A 22,282-nucleotide genomic window follows, 5' to 3' on the forward strand; every position below is an offset into this window, starting at 1 on the left:
ATCCCCGTCCCACAGAGGCCTGCCGGGAGCGGAGGAGGAGGAGGAGGAGCCGCCGAGCTGTCGGGCAGCGGGCCGCCTCACGCCGCGAGCCCCGCAGCTCCCCGCTGGAGAAGGCGGCCGCGCCTCCAACCCCCTCGCGGCGGCCGTTAGCCGTGAGGCGACCGTTTGCACGGGGCGGCCGTTAGGCGCGAGGCGACCGTCAGCCGAGGCCCTCGCGCCCAGCCCCCTCCTCCCCGCCGCATCCCCCCTTCCCTCCACGGCCCGTAGTCCCGCCTCCGCCTCCCATTGGCGGACAGCGCGCCGGCCGCGCTCCCCATTGGCTATGGCGGCTGCCACTCGGGGCGGTGGCGGCCGGGGGAGGCGGTGAGGGCAGCGGGGCCGCTCTTCGGCAGCGGCAGCGGCGGCACCATGGTGAGCTCCGGCGGCTGCGCTCCCTGCCCGGCGCTGACGGGGCCGGGCCGGGCCGGCGGCGGGGAGGGGAGAGGCTGGAGCAGCTTGGCAGGGGAGTCAGGCCTCCGCCTTTTATATTTTGGGGGGGTTTTGGGGTGGGGGCGATGAGGGGAGGGGGGCGGTGAGGAGGGGGGGGCGGCGAGGAGGGGGGGGCGGCGGGGGGCTCCCGGGGGCTCCCCAGGCCGCCTCCTGACCGTGCCGCCACCTCGCCCTGCCCCGCAGTACGGCTTCGTCAATCACGCCCTGGAGCTGCTGGTCATCCGCAACTACGGCCCCGCCGTCTGGGAGGACATCAAGTAAGTGTGTGGATGGGGGGCGTGGGGTGTGTACATGGGGTGTGGATGGGGGTGTGGGCGTGTGTCCGGCTCTGGGCCCTCCGTCCCGGGGGCCTGGGCCCGGCAGCGCCCGCTGTGCCGCCCGGTGCGGCGCTCCGGTAGCGGCAGGTGAGGGTTAGCCTCCTGCTGCCGGGAGGCGGCTGCCCGCAGCGCCGAGAGCAGTCCGCATCTCGCCACCTCTCGTCCCGCTCGGGGCCTTTCCCAGCGCTGCAAAGACCCGCCTCGTTGCACCTTTACTACTCTCCAAGAGCCGCAGCGGAGATGAAACTGATCCCTGCGCTTCTCTCGAATGTGTAAAGTCTGGGATAGAAGTAAAGAGCAGGCGAAACATCCCAGAAACCACGGAAACCCTTCCTTGAGTCAGCTGAATCATTTAACACTTATTTTTCTTTGCGTTCGTGGAGGGATTGAAATACATTTTTTGGCTAATAAACTCTATCTACAATTAATGTGAGATTTTGATAACATACTACACTTGAATTAGAAATGTCACTGCATACAGGAACTGTAACTTCATGTACACATAAGAGTGATTTTTGTGTTTCTTCTCTTGAACCTGCTTTCTTGTATCCAACCCTTGCATGTCTGGCAATGACTGTCTCCATTTAAAACTTCTGATGAATTGTGGGATTGCAAGAAATATATGAAATGCATAGTGCCAACAACATTCTGTTTGCCATAAATATGGTAGTTCTGATACATAGCCACAAGTATAAGAAATGTATTAAAAAAAGACATAAATGCTTACAGAGTTGTAAGCTTTGTAAGGCTTCAGGCTGCTCTGTAGTTAGAAGAGATGGTTTAATATGGTCTCTTGATATTGTATGTTTTAAGGGAGAAGGAGATTATCCAACTTAGAGAAAGCAGTCTTCTTTCAACAGGCCAGCTTCTATACTACCCTATCCCATTTATTTTGGGTCAGTTTTAATAATATGTCAGCGTAGTTGTCTTGCCATTGCTCTAATACAATTTTTTGAGTTAAAGGGCTGCCCTTGAATGTGAAGTTATTGTGACCATGATGCTTTTTTTCTTGAATTCATTCATTAAAAATGGGGTAATCTTACCAGAGAATCACAGAAATGTTGACTTGAAGGGACCTCTGGAGGTCATCTAGTCCAGCCTGTGTTCTAGCCAGGACTGTTACCAGCACTGTATCAGGGCTCGGCTGTGACTTTGTCTAGCTGAGTCTTTAACATCACCAGAGATGGATAGTCCACAGTTCCAGTTCAGCAATCACTGTTCCAGTGATCCAAGACAGTTAATCTGTAAATTACACATTGCAAATACAGTTCTATGGATTGCATAGATGAGTCTTCAGTTGAATACCATACAGTTTTGGGCTGCAAGGTAAGTAAGCTATGTAAGTTTATTTTTCTTGCACACCTTAACTAAACACAACGATCTATTTTGAATTCTTATGCCTTGATACTGAGTTTATATGACGTGCAAGTTAAGAGACTTAGTAAGAAAAAGAAACATGTTAGTGGTACATCAATTGTTTTCCATGAAAATTATAATAAAATAAGTATAAAATGTACTAAAGAATGTTCACTTTTTCCTGGCATATCATCTTTAGCAACATGCCTTTGAGTCCCCTTTTGTCCAGATCACCCGCTCAGCAGAACTTGTACAGGAAAGGAATCCATCATAGAAGATAAAAAGTCTTCTCCTCTAATAAGGATCGTGCTGCAGACTGTCAGGACCCCCAGCCATAATTCCTGATGCAGCCTACCTATAAGATTTTTGTACATACCTACTAGAGTACCAGAGATCAACTGAAGCCTATGATCAGTAATACTCATTTAACGTTTTGGAAAAAATTAATAAAAAGATATGAAATGTTTGGCTAAAGGTCAGCTGTGAAAATTCAGGAAGCTGCTACATCCTGTTTCTGTCTTTCAGCTGGGAAACATTTTTGTACTGTTGCAGCCCAACAGCTAGGCTCTGCTATTAACTCCCAGAGAAGATGGCTTTCTGGAAGGAAACAATACCATAACACCACCCAAACAGAAGAGTGGAACATGATCTGCAAGAAAGAGCCAATATATTTTTATATGCAACAACTGCTGTAGCTCCTTATGCAAAAGGAGTTTGCAACTGGATTTTTATTCATCAGGATTTGTCTTAAGAGTTAGTATATTCTAGAGTTGATAAACCAGCGAAGAAACCCTTATAAATCTCCTGGAACAGGTTATAGTGGTTGCGCTGCTTTAGGGGATGGTACAGGGTCCTCTGCTAGCCATTGAAAGGTCCACTGAAAGGATCTGCTATTTTAGGTCCTTTCAGTTCCTCTGTTACACTGACGGAGATGTTGTTAGGTTAGACGTTTGATGCTCTTGTGAAAGTGTTTTTTTTGTTGCCATCATTTGTTGTTAATTGAATCAGAATGATGATTTCATTGTACTTCAGTCCTTGGAAGGAGAGACCTGGAATACATGTAGAAATGCTCTGATCAGCACTCCACCAGTCCTGCAGTCATTTTCTTAGCAAATAAACTGTTACTTAGAATGATTAACCACATTTTTGCTGAGAAGACACTTCTGATTTGTCCCTTCCCTGCTTGAGAACCTGTCTCAAACTCCTTATTTTGTCATTGTCACATCTAGAGAGCTATTTCAGATTGTTTGGCAATTGCAGTGTCCCTAAAAGATAGTTTTCAAGATTCCTTTGGCATTAGATATCTTTATTTCTCCTGCAGCCAACACAAAAGCTAGCTAACGTAAAATTGTCAGGCCTGACCACTCTCGCATACGTGCAGTTTTGTGCTCATGTCTGATCAAGGCCAAATTTGTGCTGCTGGGTAATCCTGCAGTGTGTGAATGTGATGGTAAGTAGTGGGCACAGAATTACTGTCTATATACCTGTCCAAAACAAAATAGATTACCACATCAAAACCAAAACAGCAATAACTACAACAACAACAACAAAAAACACAAAGGAAAGCAAAGCAAACCAACCAAACAGAAACACACAAAAAGGCTTTTTTGTTTGTTTGTTTTGTTTTGTTTTTGGTGGATATATTTAAACAATTGTGTGGTAACATTTTTAAAAGGGACTTATGCTATGATAAAATGTGAGCTCCTTTGCAACAGATGCCACATGTAGCTGAGCAGCACAGCCAGTACATGTGAAAATCTGAGCACTCTGTTCAGCAGCTCTAAAGGCTTAAGTGTGTAAAAAACTGAAGTATTAACAGTGATGTCTTCTTGAAACAGCTCCAGGGTGGTATGTGGGAGCTAGGGCACTGCTGTCTGCTGGGAATATGTACATAGTAGCTTTTCCTGTGTTTCCCTGTGTATCACTTCACTCTGTGTTTGATTAAATGAATACAGGATTTTCCCACAGGCTCCTAAATCTAAATTTAGGCCAGGTTAGATGCTCAAACTGTGACAATTTCAGATATATTGCCAAGAATAGGAACGAGAACTTGAATGTCATATTAAGAAACACATTCAAACGCTTCATCGCAACAGTGTAAAATAAATCAGTGTTTTTCCCATAGAGGTACATGAAAGGTCTAACAGATAGTTTTTGAGAAATGAAATGGTACAGTCACTCAACTGTAGTCTCCATCTTCCTTCTGTTTCTGTTAGAAGTCCCCGCAAAACGTGTAGCCTGCGAGCATAGAAAAACTAGAGCAGAAGTTAAAAACTCTGTTGCAAAAACTAAACATCTAGAGGTAAAACCATTTTTAATTGATTCTAGAAAAGAACATCTGTGTTGAAACTTTCACAGTAGCAAAATACTCATGTTGTGCCCCGAGAGCCACGTATTCTTTGCCAGATGAACCTTAGTCCGGGATGTAGAAAGCAAGAAGTAGTATTATTTTCCTGGTGCTCAGTGCTTAGTGTGGGACCAAAGCATCATCCTGCCCTTTTGCCTCATCCTGCCTCATTTGCCCTTTTGTGGATCAATCTGGCATGTGCTGTCCACACCTGCTCTTAAATGCCAATGCTCAAGGTCTGAGTAGCCTGCTGGGTAACACTAACTTCCCATGGATTCAGGGGCTGGAAGTGTGCACCAAGGAAGATCTAAAGGCAATCACTTTTCCTTTGAGGAAGGAAAGCTTTGTTGTCCTCCCCCAGACTTTATCCATTATCAGCTACCAAGCATCTAGGCTAGTTCACTCATCAGAATTTGTTTTCCGTAACTATCCCGTTATGGTTAAAACAGTGAAACACAGGGGGCTGGGTAATTATCATGCTATAATTATCCTGGTATAACGTAAGCAGAGAGCTTCTCTCCTCAGATTCAACTTGGGTTCAGCTTAGTGTGGTAGAAAAAACTGATCAATTTAAGGGAGTGAAATAGATGGTAGGGCTGGCATTTTCCTTTAGGAAAGGGTACGGACACAGCTTGATGTCAGTAAGGGGTAGCATAGATCAGACTAGTTACTGTAGGCTTTGCAGTAAAAAGTAGATGATTTAAGAATACATGTTTATTGGATAAATTTTCAATGGCATTCCTAGCAGGTGTAATGGTGTTGTTACAAGTTGGCTAATTAAGTCAAGAGAGGTAGATGGTTTTGTTTATTTATACATGTAAAATTGCCCTCCAGTAACTTTCATTAGAGTTTGGGTACTTACGAACTTATGAACTCATTGACAGAATGTGATATTCTCATTAAGTTTATGTGCAGTTATATTCCAGTATAGTAAATAATATAAAGTCAAATAATATAAAAAGAGAAAATCTACTCAACTGTGCCTTTAAGAATTTGTATTACTTTTTTTTTTTTTTTAACAGGGGAGAGAATTGGATTTGGTTTAAACTCACATTGTTCCCTGGGAATTTCTAGTATAACAAAAACTAGATTTTTATGTTTCCTATACAAACAAACAAACTAAAAGAACTTCTTTTGCAGCTGGAAAATAAAGGGACTATACTTCAGTATATAGACTAATGTCTTTATACTGAATTTAGAATGTTACCTTGCCAAAGATAATTTTCTCTGCTTATGTCTATGGCAAAATACAGTTTTTGTTTGTGGCAAATCCTGTAAAAATCGAAGTTTTTGCCTATTACTGTTGCTTAGCAAAATGTTTAGATGTAATAATAGTTTATAGTGTACCAGTTTGCCTTTTCAGATATTATTGACAAAAGCTACAATGAAAGACTTGTTACAAGTTACAACAGTAAGCTCTTAAGAGGTGCTGGAATTGAGATGGATTGCGGATCTGATGCTGGTGACGTGTGAAGTCCATGAAAGCTGTGCTTTGACCATAAAAAGTACAGAGTATCGTGAAAAAACAGGTTCACCTGTCTCAAACTGGGCATTCAAGATTAATGAAACCTTTTGTTCATTTATTGTTACCATTACATGTATTTTTTGATCTGTGGTTTTGTCATCCATTTAAAACAGAAATTATATAATTGGTCTCACTAACCTGTTCATTAATACTTCTCCATGCAAGTATAGGGATATATAGAAAGACAGGCTTCTTGGGAAGGAACAATTCTGTCTTCAGAGCTGGATTATAAAACTATGCTGTATATCAAGCCTGATGTTATATATTGACCAATGGGATAAAATATTGAATAGTTGTGTACTGTCTGTGTAGAGCCTGTCCTCAATACTGAAAGATTCAGTAGCCTTGGGGAAAAGATTTTAGGTGTGATGGGTAGGTTGCATCATGTAGGCTCGGGGAGAGACAGGGAAATGTAGTAAGGAGCAAACTTCACCAAGGTTGCTATAAGCAGTACTTGAGCTCATCTTTCCAGCTTGCGCAAAGCAACAAAAAGAAGCTCATCACATGCTTCTGGCTCTTTATGAGACATTTGTTTTATTTCTTATAGTAATTTCAGAAAATGTTGTGTTCTCTAAGATTTCAGCTAATTTCCATATATAGGGCAATATAAATAGAAAAAAAAAGGCATGTAAATGTACTAGAAATAATGTAAAACTGTACCATAGTCTGTATCAATCTGTACTGTGTTAACAGCATCACTTCTGCTAGGGGAGAAGGTAGGTTAATCATCAGCTTAGAATGTAAAGTTTCTGGAGAAACTATACTTCCCTTTATAGATACATAGGCATAGAAATACTTATGTGTACAGGTATATACGCGCGTGCGTGTGTGCATATCACATCTACATAACCACAATGTGGCCTGGGCAATAAAAATGCAGATTAAATAGGCAAAATCAAAGACCTGTACAAAGTATGAGGTATGGTATTTCAGTTAGGTATCATGTTGTTGAAGCATGGGATAGTCGTTCCATTTTTTTTTTTTTGTGGTATTTCTCAACAAGAGCTGATTTGCATAAGAAGCTTGGTGCCAAACTCCTTTTAGACATCTGAGTGTAGATTTGGATGTGCCTAGGACTTCAATTATTTTATTTTATTTTATTTTATTTTATTTTATTTTATTTTATTTTATTTTATTTTATTTTATTTTAATCTTAATGCCTTTGGGATCACTCCCAGGTTGCTGGCTTTTCTGTACCTTTCCTATGTACTTCTCTTGGCAGGAACTGTAGAAGTCCAGGTGCCTATCAAGCCGGTTTTGGATTTTACCACATAGACATGTAGAACTATATTGCAGCGCTGATAATCAGTCCTGTGTGAATCAACTCTCTTGCTTTGTTGAGCTGCAGGACCTTGCTCAGTATTTGCCCTTCCCAGCCCACAACTAATTTATTACAAGGAATGTTTGCTTTACACTTTACCCAAAGTTACTGATTCCTTCATGCTTAAAGACATTACAGGCATACTGTGTTAATTATCTTAAGTGCCTTTTCACCATGAACACTAATGAAAAAATAGACTCTTCACTACAGCTTTATATATGGGAGACCATACTTTTTCTGGGTTGCGTAGAACCGAGTTATAATTAATTGCAGTGGTCTGTGAAAAGCCAGGAAAATCGATTTTTTCCTGCCTCCATTAGCATTGTGTCTACCCAGTACTGAAGATGGAGTGTTCCCTTTGATCAATCTCATAATAATTAAAAAAAAAATACAGGTTAAGTATAAATAGAGGTCAGAAAGACAATTTGGAAAGCCATTAGTGGTGAAAGGACAATAGATTGATTATTTTAATCCATTACACCTCTTAATGTTAGTAAGTGTTTATCCAGAAAGTGGCTGCTCCTTCAGTTCCTCACAGCAGAAGGACCTGTTTGGAGGTCAGGATTTTAAACTGTGTGGATGACAAATTCTTTAATTCATTTGAGAAAGACCTGGCTAAAAAGAAATAGTGCCATGGTTTGCAGCATGGTGTGACTGTGCTTGCAGTATCTCTCAGGTACTTTTTAGATTTCCCAGAACTGGGAAGTACTTTTAGATCTGTCAGGATACCAGGTGTTATAAACATATCAGTCACTCTTATAAACGAAATGATTAAAAGAAATACCATTCCTTGGTATGGTAAATACCATTCCTTTTAGTCCACTTATGTAAAAGGAAGCAAAATAATACTAGCTTTGTGTTTTTAATAATATTTTTAGTATTTGGATTAGTAACAAAGAACTTGCTCATTTGTTAACTGTATCTTCTAGGATAATCTTGTTTTGAAAACCTACATTAAACACTCTCATCTCCAGCTTGTAAAACTGGGAAATAGCTCAGAGCACTGAAGTCTATAAATACACCTATTTACTTTACCCAGAATGTCATTTTCCTGGACAGATTCCCATTTTTTTCTAATCTTGTAACTTAATATAATTTATGTTTTTCCCAGCTGGGTGTTTAAAATATCTCTAGACCATCCATAGCACGTACAAGTCTTCTTTTTTTACAAGTTTTCTTTTTTTTTTTTTTTTCTGGGAGGAGTGGGAAGCTTGGATCAATATTTTAAATACTTTTAGTAAAGCATCTTTGTGAAATACATGAAAAAAGATTAATAGTGTTTTGAAAACACAAACCATGTGTGAAGGAATACAATAAGCAGTGATTTTGCCATCTTAATGTAAGAGGGATGCAAGGATGATGATTCGGATTTCACTGATATCATCTTTAGTTCTGACACGTAATTCTGCTTAATAATGTTGCTGTTGGAACTGAATTAAGCTTGACATGCTCCTCTCAGTGAGATCAGAATCATGCTGGGTTTCTAAGTGCAGTAGTGTTATTTTGTCAAGAAGATTGTTTTGACTGGTTTCTTCAATTTAACAAGCACTTTTTCCATCCTTGGTACACCAAGAATAGTTAAGCACAATGGTGGCAAAAGTCCCAACAGAAACAACGCCTAGCATGGAAGGAGTCATAGAGGTGGTCTTGGAAGTCGCTGTTGTGGCGTGTTCAAGGTGACACACCCATGGCATGCACTTAAGACCACAGTTTTGATAGGAAGAGGTCCAGTTGTACTTTTGGTACACTAGATGATCTGTTAAAGTGATACCAACAGCTTCTAAATAGTATAGCTGTCACGGATAAGCTTGTGTATCTTGAGGATACAAAGAATTGTTCCACCTAGTCTCCAATCATCTAATTTTCCTGTTTGTAACCATTACATTTTCTCAACATTTACTGCGTGCAAAGTTCTATGACGAGAAGGGTTCTTCTGTAGAAAAAAATGTTTTTTTTCATTGTTGTTGTGTTTTTTGTTGTTGTTGTTTTTTAATTCCAGCCTTACGACTGACTACAGAGATAAAATAACCAAGTGCTACATAACCAAAAATAATAAAGTTCTGAAAGCTGCAACCTTCTACTTAATTATGATTTATTACAATTGCTTTTAAATGCTACAATCTGACCGCAAAACTACATTAAAATCCACTTTGTGGAGGATGTACTACATAAGTAAGAAAAACATGTATACAGGACCAACCTGTCATGGCATCTTGTCCAACTGTGTTGCCTGTAAAATCTCTTAAGATGGCAAAAGAAAATCCTTGAAACATCAAAAGAGAGAAAGTATTTCCCATATGTTTCCAGGACCTTAAAGATCAACATTCATAGCAAGCCTTTTCCCATGCATACAAGTTAGGAATCTCTGTGCTAAGAAAAAATGGGTCTTTTCCAGACCACATTTCATTGAGGTTTACAGTGTGAAGTCTGAGGGTGAAATAAAAATGTGTGCAACCTGTGGTCTAAAAATCCATAGTACAAGATCTGTTATCATTTTAAGAGTGGTTTTTGTCTGAATGTTTGTTAGCACTTAAGATTTCATTCATCTTTGTGAATTATTAACACTACCTTTGAACGTGAGTAGTGTGTTTTCAAATACTAAACTAGCTTCACAATGGAAAAGATTTTCAAAGGGCCCATTGTACACCTTTAACACTATTTTGTGCTTCTAGACCAACGGCAATTTGGGGGTGTTAGCATGACCAATAGCGGAAGGGCTGCTTTTAGGACTTGATCCTGCTTTGATCACCTTGGTAGGAATTTTTCCATTGATTTGGATGATGTCAAGGTCAAACCCGTACGTGAGAAATGTCCTCTGTGTTACTGTTATTTTCCATGGTGCAATGGTTAAGGTTATTTTTCCCCAAGTAAACTTCCACAGATTAACCTGGATAATTTAAACATTCGGGAGGAAAACATTTTAGAAAAAGTCCTGGCTGGAATCTTTGTTTGCCACAGTTGGGATAGCTCTGTGTAATCATTCAAAATTAGCCTAGAGTGAATAAAAAGGACTGCCAGACCACAGCAGTTAGGACAGGCATAACAAAGGATGCAAGTTTTGAACCATGAAATAGCACATCCTGTGTGCTGACAGCAGGAGTCTGTTCAGGCAAGAGCATCAGTCTCCTGGGATTTTTTTAAATTTTTAAACATAAACTTACTGGGGAGCAAAACACACCCTTCTTTTGTTTCTAGAAATGTAAATGAGAAATTAATTGTAAATCATGTTCTATTTGTCTTAGAAGTTGTTTTGAAAGCAAGGGCATATGAAAGTTAAAAGTTTGCTACTGTAGTGCTGCTGCTTCACTAAAGAATTAACCAGAGCTGGAACTGGGAATTTGCCAGAACTTGTTGCTTTTGGTTCATTTCCAGTCAAGCCCTTAAGAAAGTCACCACATGTTATTGCTGTTAATACCTTTGTGATCAAACACCAGGGTCTGCAGAAAACATCTGTTAAAAAAAATGAGAATAATGATTGCAGCAAAACATTTCGAGAGAAGTGCCACAGTTTTTCATAAAGCTGTGGATGATGACGTTTTTTATGAAATATAGTCAGCCAAATGTAAATTCTGTGCATTGAAGGAGGCCATGTTATATTCCAGTTCTAATCCCAGCTCAGGAACCATCTGTCAGCCAGGAGAGAGAAGCTGTTCGGATGAGAGCAGTTGCAGCCTTCTGGTATTTTAAGGTTCAGACACCCAGGCTTATATAGTCACATCTTGTTCCACACAGGCAGGTTTGTTTTCATACATGATACTCATAGGTCGTGGAGTAAAAACAGTTAAAACTGGAAGAATTGCTGGTTTCTTCATATCACCCTTCTTGTAGAAGCAGCTCCTTACTGTAAATGCAGACAGGTTTGATAGAGCAGGTAGGGGTCAGGCAATTAGGTGAGAAAACTGCAGCCGTGAGGAAATAACTTGGGCATTGCCCATTCACCTAAATGATTCACCTGTTTCCTGGGCTGCTGGTGTTAACATTGTGGTCAGCCTCTGGTGCTCATACCTCTGACGCTCTGCTCTCAAAGAAGTTTACTAGAGGACCTGCAATTAGATACATTTGCTGAAGGACAAATGCCTCGGTGGAAATAAAAGTGTTTTCACATTGCATTGGTCATTTTGGATAAACTTACAGCAGCATTTCCTCATCACCTGTAGCCTTAAGGATAATCATGTGTTTCAGAGAGAAGGGTTTCCCAAAGTTCTCATTGATGTCAGATTACCAAGAGAAACAGAAAGGCTTCAGAAACCGCAGTTTGTTTCACTGGAGGCAGGGGAAAAGGCTTCAGCCAACTTCACTGAACTGCCTGTCGTGTCCTCAGCAGCTCTGTCTACCTACATGTTGTTCGGTATGCACAGCAGCTTCTGTGACCAGGGGAGGAAGAGACTGGGAAATCCATCCAGCAGAAAAATAACCCAGTAAAACAAATACTTAGCTGAATTACAAGTCAGTTCTGCATTGAGCTAAATGATTGGGATGTACCAGCACAGCAGGGCTGAGAAGTATGGAGAAGGAATCATAGTGGGAAAAAAAAAAACAAAAAAAAAACTTGATTCTAGTATTTTTCAAGCACTGGTTTTAGAAAAAAGCTGTTTGTCTTTTGACAGAGGTTTACATCAGACATTGTCAGGGGATTTACCATAACTGTAGGACAAACAAAGATTTTTTGACCACACAGTTTTGAGTGAGGAATGTAGTCCCCTGCTAGAGCAAATATTTACTTCAGCAAATTCTCTAGAAAGAAAAAATTTCCCAAAAGGAGGTTGGCTTTTTTTTGGGCCACAATTTTTTAATATCTTTCTGTGTCTTTTTAAAATAAAAATTACTAAAAAGCAGGGCATTATTTTTTCTCTTGGATGATTAGGCTGCAGTACAAACAGCAGTTTCTTTGCCTGTACTGCTGGAATGTCCATCAAGACTGCTGATACTGAGGGAGAGTGAAGCCTTGGAGCTTGCAGTTTCTTCCCAGAAAATTATGTCCAATGCAGACATAATTGCTAATGAACTTTTTTTGTTTAACTTTACCAATAACGTTATTTTAATAGGAAATACATACTAAGGCTACAAAGAAGATGGCTGCTGAGTGATGCAAAGCATGTAGAGAAGAGTGGAGAAAACCCAAAGTATCTGAATAATATAAATGGGGTAGGCATTTAAATAACCAGTGCTAATTTTAAAAAGAGATGGCTCAGAGAAGCTGTAGGCATTGAAGACAAACTTTGATGAAATACAGTGAAGCTAATTAAGAAAGTAAGCATGGCTTGGCACTGAGAAAGAAGCAGGAAAAGTTCCAGTCAATGTAATTGGAAGGAACTAACCATTTTGAAAGAGATACCAGAGTGAACAAACTCGTTCAATTTTTTTTAATACAGAAAATTCTCACACACAAAAGCTGTGTCTAGTGGCTTGTGCAAGTATGCAGTATTTCTGAGGATGTTCATTGCTTTTCCAGATGTGTGTGTAATCCTTTGTGGTTTGGCTGAGAACTGAGAGACTAAGAGAAAGCACAGCGTGTATCAGGGATGTGGGAAAGTTTGTGCACCCTTTGCAAACTTCCCTCTAAACCATATTTGACTTCCAGTTACATACCATTTTATGAGAATCAAAGAATCAAGATGATTTTCTTTTCTCATGTGATTTCAGTTCAGTTCTTAGGAAGTGTAAACACCTTCTTGTCACTGACGGACCTCATATGCTTCAGGATGTTTACCATTAAAAAAACTAGTTATTCTGCTGCTTAGGAAAAGATGGAATATATGGCATAGGAGCTGTTTTCAGGAATCAGTGAGACTTGATATCCTGCAGGCTGATCTGAAGTTTTCAGAGAATGACTGGGGAGGAGGACCAGAAGTACTTTTTTGGAGTATGAAAAAAAGAGTTGTAGGGGACTGTGTGTACACAAACAATTTCTGCTTGATTTTTATAAAAACACTATTTCTTAACGAATAAATTATTGCAATTGGTTACTCATAAAAAATAATACTGTGCTTTTTATTTTTACATATTGTGACAAAACTCTTGCAGCCAGTTTTGCTCTGCTTAATGCTGTCTATTCTTTCATTCCATTTGGGAAGCTCCCAGAGAGTGTAATAAAATAAATAAATAAATAAATAAATAAAAAACACGTTAAGTTTATTAATGTTTTCCATGTCATTTAATAACAAGTGATGTTCCTTTTATATCTATTCCATAGGATGTTTACTTTCATCTAAAGGCTATATAGCCTTGTGAAACTTGTAAAACTTGTGAAACTTGAGAACTTGGGAAAGTTGCTTAGCTTGTTTTTAGCTCATTATGCCTATTCATAGAATGGGTATAAAAAGGCGTATGTCATGTAGATGGTATGAGAGCTCATTAATTAATAAAAAAAAGTCAACATATTTTAAATATAATACCAGTGTAGTATAATTTTTGGTCAGTGGTAAGAATATGATGAGCGTGATTAAAGAAAGTGGAAGAGGAAGAAGAAAATAAAGGATTCCAGACTTCCATTGATAAGTGGGCAGATGGTCAAAGACTGATGATTACTAACTGGAGGGTTAAATGACAAGTAATTTCATTTAGGTCAATAGAATAATATCACATGAGATTGGAATCAGGCCTTATCGACAGTACCATTTGTCATCTAGCAGTTTTAACATGAAACAGAATACTTAATCCTCAGGCCTCTCTTCCCATTGAGTAACACAGAGAATGTTTCTGTGTTTGTATGGATGGATATTTCCAGTACAACTGTAAATACTTGAATTGTTGTATAGGCATTATTAGTTTGTATTATTTTATTTTAAAAAGAAAATATGCTAGCTTTAGAAAATCAGAAGCTAAATGTCAAAGAGTTTTGTTCTAATGATGCATGAAATATGGTGGTAGAGATGGAAGATTTTGTTGTAAAAGGGGATACAGAATTTTAAATAGTAGGTTTAGAATCTAGTTTTTAAAGGTTTATAATCCTAATGATTGTTAGAAGTTTTGAGCCATTAGAATATTTGCTCTTATGCAGTATGTTTCAACCTTATCTCAAGACAAGTTTCTGTCCTTCTCTGGTAGGAGCCCTTCATTACTACAGTACTAGTAAGTAATTTTTCCCCATGGTTGTCTTTCATTTTTCTATTAGAGAAATAATTAGGGTACAGTGGTGAGTTGATGATTGTCTTAAATTCATATGACATATACCTCGTTTTTATTAAAAAAAAAAATTAATCATCTGTCTTTTTGAAAATTTTTCTAATTCTGGTTTATTAGATATTTCCCTTTTTAAACTACAAATTCTATCTTTAATTAGTTCAGCAGCTTCTTTGTGAGGCTCTGTGCTGAAAAATCGTATTTATTTTCTTCCAGCTAATTATTATTTTCAGAGTACAAATGATCATAAGAGAATGGTGTTGTACTTTATTTATCCTGAGGTATGGATCAGATGTATTTCTAATTTTCTACAAGTAATTTCTTAAAGGTATAACCTATGGACTTACCTTATTTAAAGACTAATACCAAACAATATGTAATTGATTTATAGATTTGGTGCTTCTCCCTCAACCAAAAATATTTTGTTATATTTTCTTTTTAGGAAGGAGGCACAGCTAGATGAGGAAGGACAGTTTCTTGTCAGAATAATATATGATGATTCCAAAACCTATGACCTGGTTGCAGCTGCAAGCAAGGTCCTTAGTAAGTAATATGGAAATGTTCTTTGCACACTTATCACATGTATGATTAAAAATAAATAAATCCATGTAGCAGAGAGACACAGGATTTAACAAAGAAGAAATGGAAACATGGTAATGGTCAGAGAGAAAACTAAAAAATCTCGGAAGAAAGGATTTGATCTCTGCATCTTTGATCACTCTGCTGAACTAGCATGCCCAGTTACAGAAGTGTTTATGGCATGTCATATTTCATATCTATCATTAACTGGGGTAGCATGTTTTCAGTCATTCCAACAATGGTCTGTAGTTTAAAAGGCAGAATTATGCCCATCATTTTTATTTTATCTGCAGACCCAAATGCAGTATGAATTTGTTCTGAAAGAGTAATTAGCCAAGAACTCAAAAGACAACGATGACTAGTACATGTTGAATTGGAGCAGCTGATGTGGTTTCACACTATTGTAACCCAGAAGTAACTCCCCTGAGGCGAACATTGACGATTATTTGCAAACAGTGTTTCCTTATCTGTATCAAAATCTAAAACACTACAGATACACGGAATGCACAATGCCCTAAAACCATAAAGGTAATCAGTAAATTGTACTGAAATTCCCGTACTGAATACACATTACTGGGTATGTGGACCCTGAATCTTGTTGTCCCCATATTCTTGGCCTGCTGGATCTGGGTAGAGTTTAGGTACTGTCTTTCTTATTTACGAATATGAGACTAAAGTAGTAAGCAAAGTGCATGAAATGCAATATTTGAACTAAGTCACATTTTCTTGTTTTAACTAGATCTAAACGCTGGGGAAATTCTTCAAATGTTTGGGAAGATGTTTTTTGTGTTTTGTCAAGAATCTGGTTATGATACAATTCTACGTGTCCTGGGCTCAAATGTCAGAGAATTTTTGCAGGTAAGATTTTTACACCTAATTATTTCAAATACATTGGACCAGGCAGAAGTATGGTCTAGCCAACAGGTTAGAATAGGATTTGGAGATAAAATGCCATAATCTGGTATTATCTTCCAGTTACTTGTGGAGAGGTATATGACAAATGTTGGTATTTGTGTTCTATAGATCTTTTCACTACTCAGAAGTTCTGGCATTGCTGTTCTGTTTCCCTCTCGGTTAATATATTCTTCGGTTACCTGATATTTCAGTCCTATTTCAGTACCTGATTTCAGAGTACTATTTTTCTCTTTAAACAATCATCTTTGACTGTTTAGTTACATGAAAAGGGAATGAGAAGGCAGGTAAGCTGGATTTGCAGAGGCATTCATAAATCTAAAAATTAATTTGAAACTGCAAGTAAAAGTTTTGAACAGGAGTTTTCTAGGTAACAGAAGTATGGAGTACAAGAGGCATGAAAATCCCGCACCAAATTGTCTGTGCATGTTAATTAAAAAGGCTTTACGTTGTTTATATTAACAGAGAATGTGGTCTTCAGATTTGCAGGATATTTCTTATCCCAAGTGCTCTTTGACTAATTACAGATACTTGTTATTTCTAATTATACACTATGTACAGAGTGAAGATCATACACAGCTTATCTCTTAAGACAGAGATTTTATTTTCTCCGTGAACTGAGGGTGGGATAGAGTAGCAGTGTTTAAGCCCATTTTTGTGCTTCCCTAACTTAAGAACAGTTTGAAAGTGTGCTATAAAATAAAACAAACTGAACGTAATTTTTCAGTAGCACGGAAGAAGTGTAATGACTTCTCTAAAGTGTGATTTCCAAGCGTAGAAAAAAGGGGTTTCCCTTTCTTGTCACTTCAACATTGTTCATTTCAAAAGCAGTTTGAATTTATGGTTTGTGATATATGTCACTCTTGCGGAGAGGTGCATGCTGTATCGGGTTTAAAAACACTGAACTGATTAAGGTTTCACGGGAGATTGTCCAATTGTTGTGTCAAACCTTTATCAATTTTCACTAGAAATTTAGCAGCTTCTTGTCATCTTTGTCCTTAAAAATCTCTCCAGTAATAACAAGTGAAAAGAGCAGAAAGCATGTTTTGCTGAATTACTGGAATGTTTACTTGTATACCTCAGTACCTGCCCTACAATCTGGATTATTGCAGAGCATCCTAAATTTATTCAACCCAGAATTCTGTTGCAAATCCCATGGACTGTAATTGCTGGGCAGACAGTCAGGTTATATGTATGCTCCCACTGATGCCTACAAGTGTGTGGTCTGTGTACCATTGTCTGTCTGTGGGAAAGGATATCCTTTATATTTTATAGCCTCATTCACAGGCTTCCCTCAAAGCAAGCATTCAGATCAATGTAATTTTTAAAGATGTACTGAAGCTGTGATTAGGGTTGAGAAAGAATAGTAGAGGATGAAAAAAAAAGATGTAGCTGGTCTATTCCTCCATCACTTTGGGTACACACTGGTGGGCTAGTCCTTTCGTCTTCCTCTCATCCCCTTTTCCATCCAGTATACTTCTGTTTCTATTCCTTACTGTGAATAATGGTGGACATGTTTGTAGGACACACCAAACCTCTGTAAAAGTGTGAACAGCATACATTTATATTCTTCTAATGACAGTATTTTAGGCCTTTCTGTTTGCATTTCAATGCTAAAAGATGACATTAGCTATTATGTACTTCTGTAAATTCTATCAAGACTAATATATTAATAGCTGTGCCAACAATGTACTTTTTAGCTTTTAATTATGATGGAAAATCAACATTATCTGTGATTTATTGTTTTTGCAGCTTCCAGCAGTCAGATTAGGTCAGGAAGCTCATTTATATGCTTACAAAAATAGGTTTGATTGGACTTGATGTGCCGAGATTTTGTCAGATTCTTAAAATACATAATACAGTTCCAAAAGGTGCTTTTTGAGACCTGTACAGAGCCCAGGAATGTGTGAAATAATAGAGGGCTGCTGGTTTTTTAAGCGTGTGAAAATAAATCTCATATTTATATTCTATTTCCCTTGACATCTCTGAGAGAATTTAGTTTATTCGTAGATGAAACACAGATACTTCAGGCTTCAAGAAAGAGGAAGAAGACAGCACAACCAAATCTAATATTTATACTTCCTATGAAAAACACAGGGCTGGAAAAATTGCAAATCATACGGAAAGGAGACACTGTGCCAAAGAGAAGTGGTGTGAAAAGAGATACCTCCTAAGAAACCCAAAGTGTGCTTTTGTTATGTTCAGTAGCTTTCTGCTGAAAGAAAATGAAACACTGGAGTAGTGGTTAGTTCTGTCTCATTTAGGAGATCATTTACTTGGCTATTTAATTGTTCGTAATTGCAGTGCAATAAATTTAACGGGACTAATTGCTCTTTTAAAACACTTCCCAGATGCTCTGTACAGCACAGAGCTGAACAGTGTATCTTTGTATTTCAGGTGCCAGTCGTAACTTTGCTGTTTTCAGACAGGCGAGGGCCTGCCTTAGTGTTGCTGGTCCGTGTTCATTCCTGCTTGGAGATCACTTTGTGTTTCACCATGGAGATGATCACTGCTCTCTAGAGCTCTAGAATTAGTGTCTCTGGTTGCAGCACAAGCTCTGGCATAAATCTGAGTAACCTGGGAGCCAAGATTTCAGGGAGAGTACTTAACCTGTTATTATGTGTACCTGACCACTCCTCTGGCCCACAGCAGGTGAACAAACTAGAAAAAAGATGCATTTGTTCTTCTAGAAGCTGCAATGTCAATTTAGAATTGCTCAAACAGAAGAAAGGAGTAGTTGTTAGAGGTGACAATGATGTCTAAATGACAGGATCTGGGAGCAATTTCAGCTCCTGGGTCTTGATGCACATCTCTACTGAGTCTTGACTCCGGTGGAGCAAAGATCTGGATGCAATAAGCTCTTTGCTCAGCCCATAATCTGCATGCACAGGGAGAAAACACACTGGGGACTCAAAAGCAGCTGCAGCGCATTCTGGGCAAGTCCTCTACTCCAGCTGTTTTGACAGTCGAGACTAAAGGGCAAATCATGTGGATTCACCTCTGATGTTGCTTGGACAAAGCCAGTAATGAGGTATTAGGGAAACAAAGTGGTCTTTCACAATTAGGCCACTGCCATTTGTTAGCAACACTTGTGCCAGACTTAAATGTTAATCATTAGACAACCATATTATAAAAATTCTCTGCTTTACTCCTTTTGAGATTCTTCAGGTGTTGATGACTGTATAACTGGATAGTGCACCCTCTGTTTCCGTATATCTCCGTAAGAATCTTTTTTCTAAAAGGTCAGTATATCCCAGCTGTTTCTGAGGCATGTATACTGAAAGAACAGTTCTGCACACAATTAAGGAGATTCAGGAGCACTCCCTTGAAGTCAGCTCTCTCATGTTTTCATCCACGCTCTTTCAAAGCAGTCTCTTCCAATTTCATTGTCTTGAACTCTGTGAAGATCTTAACAGCATTTGCCTTCAAGCCCATTGCAGCTTTTTGCAATTGAATGCCCACTAACAGCTGGAATGAATTGACTCTCAGACTGTTGCCTTTTCAAGGTTTAATTTGGAGGTGTTGATAGAGCAACAAAAACATGAATTTGAAACAAATTAAAAAAACGAAGGAGGAAGTTCCAGGCTGAGTGCCTGCTATGGAATTCATTTCTAAGAGCCTCATTTCCTCTGGAGGCCTCCCAGGAGAAGAGGCAGATGCTTGAGCGCTTCACAGCTCACATGAAATCAAGTTCAGTATGCTTCCACAAATCTAATGATTGACAGATGGTCATGAAAGGTAGAGAATGGCCCAGCCAGCACACGGAAAGTATTTTCACCTCACTTCTTGTGCAAAACAACATGCAAAACCTGATGATAGCAGTTGCTTGTGGTGTGGGGGGAAGTACATTTTAAATATACGGTAATGTTCTGGACTTAGGATGTATACATTGCATACATTTTACAAGAGGTAAATAATTATGTGGGTAGCAACATTAATCAGCACTCCAGATTGCTCTTTCTGTATTAAACATTATACAGTAAACAGCAAGCTGGAGCCTTGATAATTGCTTCCTAATCAAAGTCAGAGCTAGCATTGTATTCTTAGTGTGATTTTGATCTTGTTCTCTTTTTTATTATCTCATTAGATATGCCTGTCAATTTCTCATTTTAACTTTCCTGCCCAGATAACAATTTGTCTTGTGAAAATTTAAAGTTAAGTACGTAAGATGTCCAGGGTATCAGCTAAAAATATAAAAGACCTTTTCTCTTTCTTGAATAGTGTTTTCTGAAACATTTTTGTAGTAGCTATGTGTTCTGTGTTGGTTTTTTTTTTCCCCCCTTATTCCCAAAGTCTGTATTTGAGATCAGTCTTTTTAATCATTTAAAACTTTACTTTGAAGTTTGAGACTTTGTCAGGTCCTGTAAGCTTGGGTTGACTGTTATGATGATAGAGCTAGCATGTTGTTTCATTGACAATATGGAGAAAGATTCATGCTTATTCAGACACACTTATTTGTATTTGACACCTGAATCTGAAGGGGAGATTATAGAGACAAGAATCTGGAAGGGATGCAAATGGATGAGCTACAGGTTTGAGAAACATATACAAGGTCTTTAATCACCAAATGTTTTGAAATACAGCATAACTGAGCATAAATTCTTACTACCTAGAGTAATTTTTATAGTGCTAGTTTTGATGTCATTCATGTCCAAACATTTCCACAGTAGATGGAAAGAACTTTGCAAGCTACCTGAAAAGCCTGCTGAGGGCTGTTTTAGAAATAGTAAGGCAAATGTGCAGGGAGTGTGACCAGTATGAGAAAGGGAATCATGGAATAGATTAGACAAGATATGTATTTATTTTCTTTAAAACTAAGAAGTATATGCCTTATAATTATGTTTTTAATTTCTTCTTCTAGAACCTGGATGCTCTGCATGACCATCTTGCTACTATTTACCCAGGTATGCGAGCCCCTTCCTTCAGATGCACTGATGCAGAGAAGGGGAAAGGACTCATTCTGCATTACTATTCAGAAAGAGAAGGTCTACAGGATATTGTCATTGGAATCATCAAAACAGTAGCTCAGCAGATCCATGGCACAGAAATAGATATGAAGGTAATGTTTGAAGGGTTGTACACATTGAATGTTTATGTCATTAGGATGCAATCAAGACAAGTGAAGTGATGGCAAACAATCGTTGTTGCTGTCCTTTGTTAGATTATGGCTTTACTACTGACTCAGGAAGAGCCACTGTCATTTGGGTTGCTTTAAGGATGGGTCGGTCACATGCTGAGAAGGCCAGCATTTAATGTGCAAGCAGACCTACTCGAGAACAGTTCAGAACAAATTCCCATTGTTCAAAGAAGAAGGTGATGTACAGAAACTTGGTACTGGTTTATTAGGGTTGCTCTTTCCACATTCCTAAATTCTTTATCTGTATGTAAACTGTGAGGCTGATGTGCATTGGTGATACCTGGCTGGAGAGCAGAGTCTTCCTCTCGGCATTCATGCCAGGTCCTTAGCAGAACCAAGATACGTTTGTGTGTCTGGGTTTGTGGGTTCCATTGAATGGGAATGTGACTGGATATGCACCTACAGCTCCAGAAGAGGAAAAATGTTCCTTAGTCATAGTAAACTGTATAGTTTACGTAATATTATGCATGCTAAGTTACTTGTGAAATGGAAAAAGAAACTTCTGCTTTGAGTCCGTACAGAGTAACAGAAAAATTTAACTGATCAGTCTAACAGTGTAAAATCAGGGTTTGATCTAACATGCAGTTAGCCTCAGATACATCAGGGGGAAAATGGCAACATAAAAACTTGTTGGTGTTAGCAATACTGCAGTTCATACCAAATATTTTACATCAAGTACAGAAGAATATAAGCAGGTACAGCAAGCTTTTTTCTTTTTTTTTTTATTAAAAAAACTATTCCCTAACCATACTACCTTTCTAGCACAGTTTCACTACTCTAGCTGAAGTAATACTTTATTTTAGCATTAATTTGGCTAAAGTCTAAAAACAAAAACTTCAGTGTAACGTTCATTCAGTCATTGCTATAAAATATGATTGATTGTTTGCTTGCTTTCATAAGAGATTTAAAAATGACCCAGTGACAAAGGTAATTACTGCTCCTATATTGGAGTATAAACTCCAATATGAACTCCAATATAAAGAGTAAACTCTTAGGTTTCCTGTTATAAGCTATCTCAGGTTTATAATGAATGGCTTTTTCCATATTGCAGTGGTGATATACTTGATGTCCTTTGTTTAAATTCTGCTTGGTAGAAATCCATATTTAAAACTTTTACAGCAAGTGTTAGTACTCAGATAGGTAAGGGTGCAACAGATCACAAAAGTCCTCCTCTTTG

At 38.7% G+C, this 22,282-nt stretch overlaps 1 protein-coding gene across 1 annotated transcript in view; it reads left to right on the forward strand.

The window, feature by feature from the left end:
- Nucleotides 1-22,282, forward strand: part of GUCY1B1 (guanylate cyclase 1 soluble subunit beta 1) — a 42,311-nt gene continuing 20,029 nt past the window's right edge. Inside the window, exons 1-5 of the mRNA XM_048071860.2 lie at nt 1-411; nt 673-746; nt 14,920-15,020; nt 15,796-15,914; nt 20,830-21,027. Coding sequence (XP_047927817.1) covers nt 409-411; nt 673-746; nt 14,920-15,020; nt 15,796-15,914; nt 20,830-21,027 — 495 coding nt within the window. The 5' untranslated portion in view covers nt 1-408. The remainder of the gene's footprint in view (nt 412-672; nt 747-14,919; nt 15,021-15,795; nt 15,915-20,829; nt 21,028-22,282) is intronic.

This window comes from Anser cygnoides, chromosome 4 (assembly GCF_040182565.1).
Source record: "Anser cygnoides isolate HZ-2024a breed goose chromosome 4, Taihu_goose_T2T_genome, whole genome shotgun sequence".
NCBI lineage: Eukaryota > Metazoa > Chordata > Aves > Anseriformes > Anatidae > Anser > Anser cygnoides.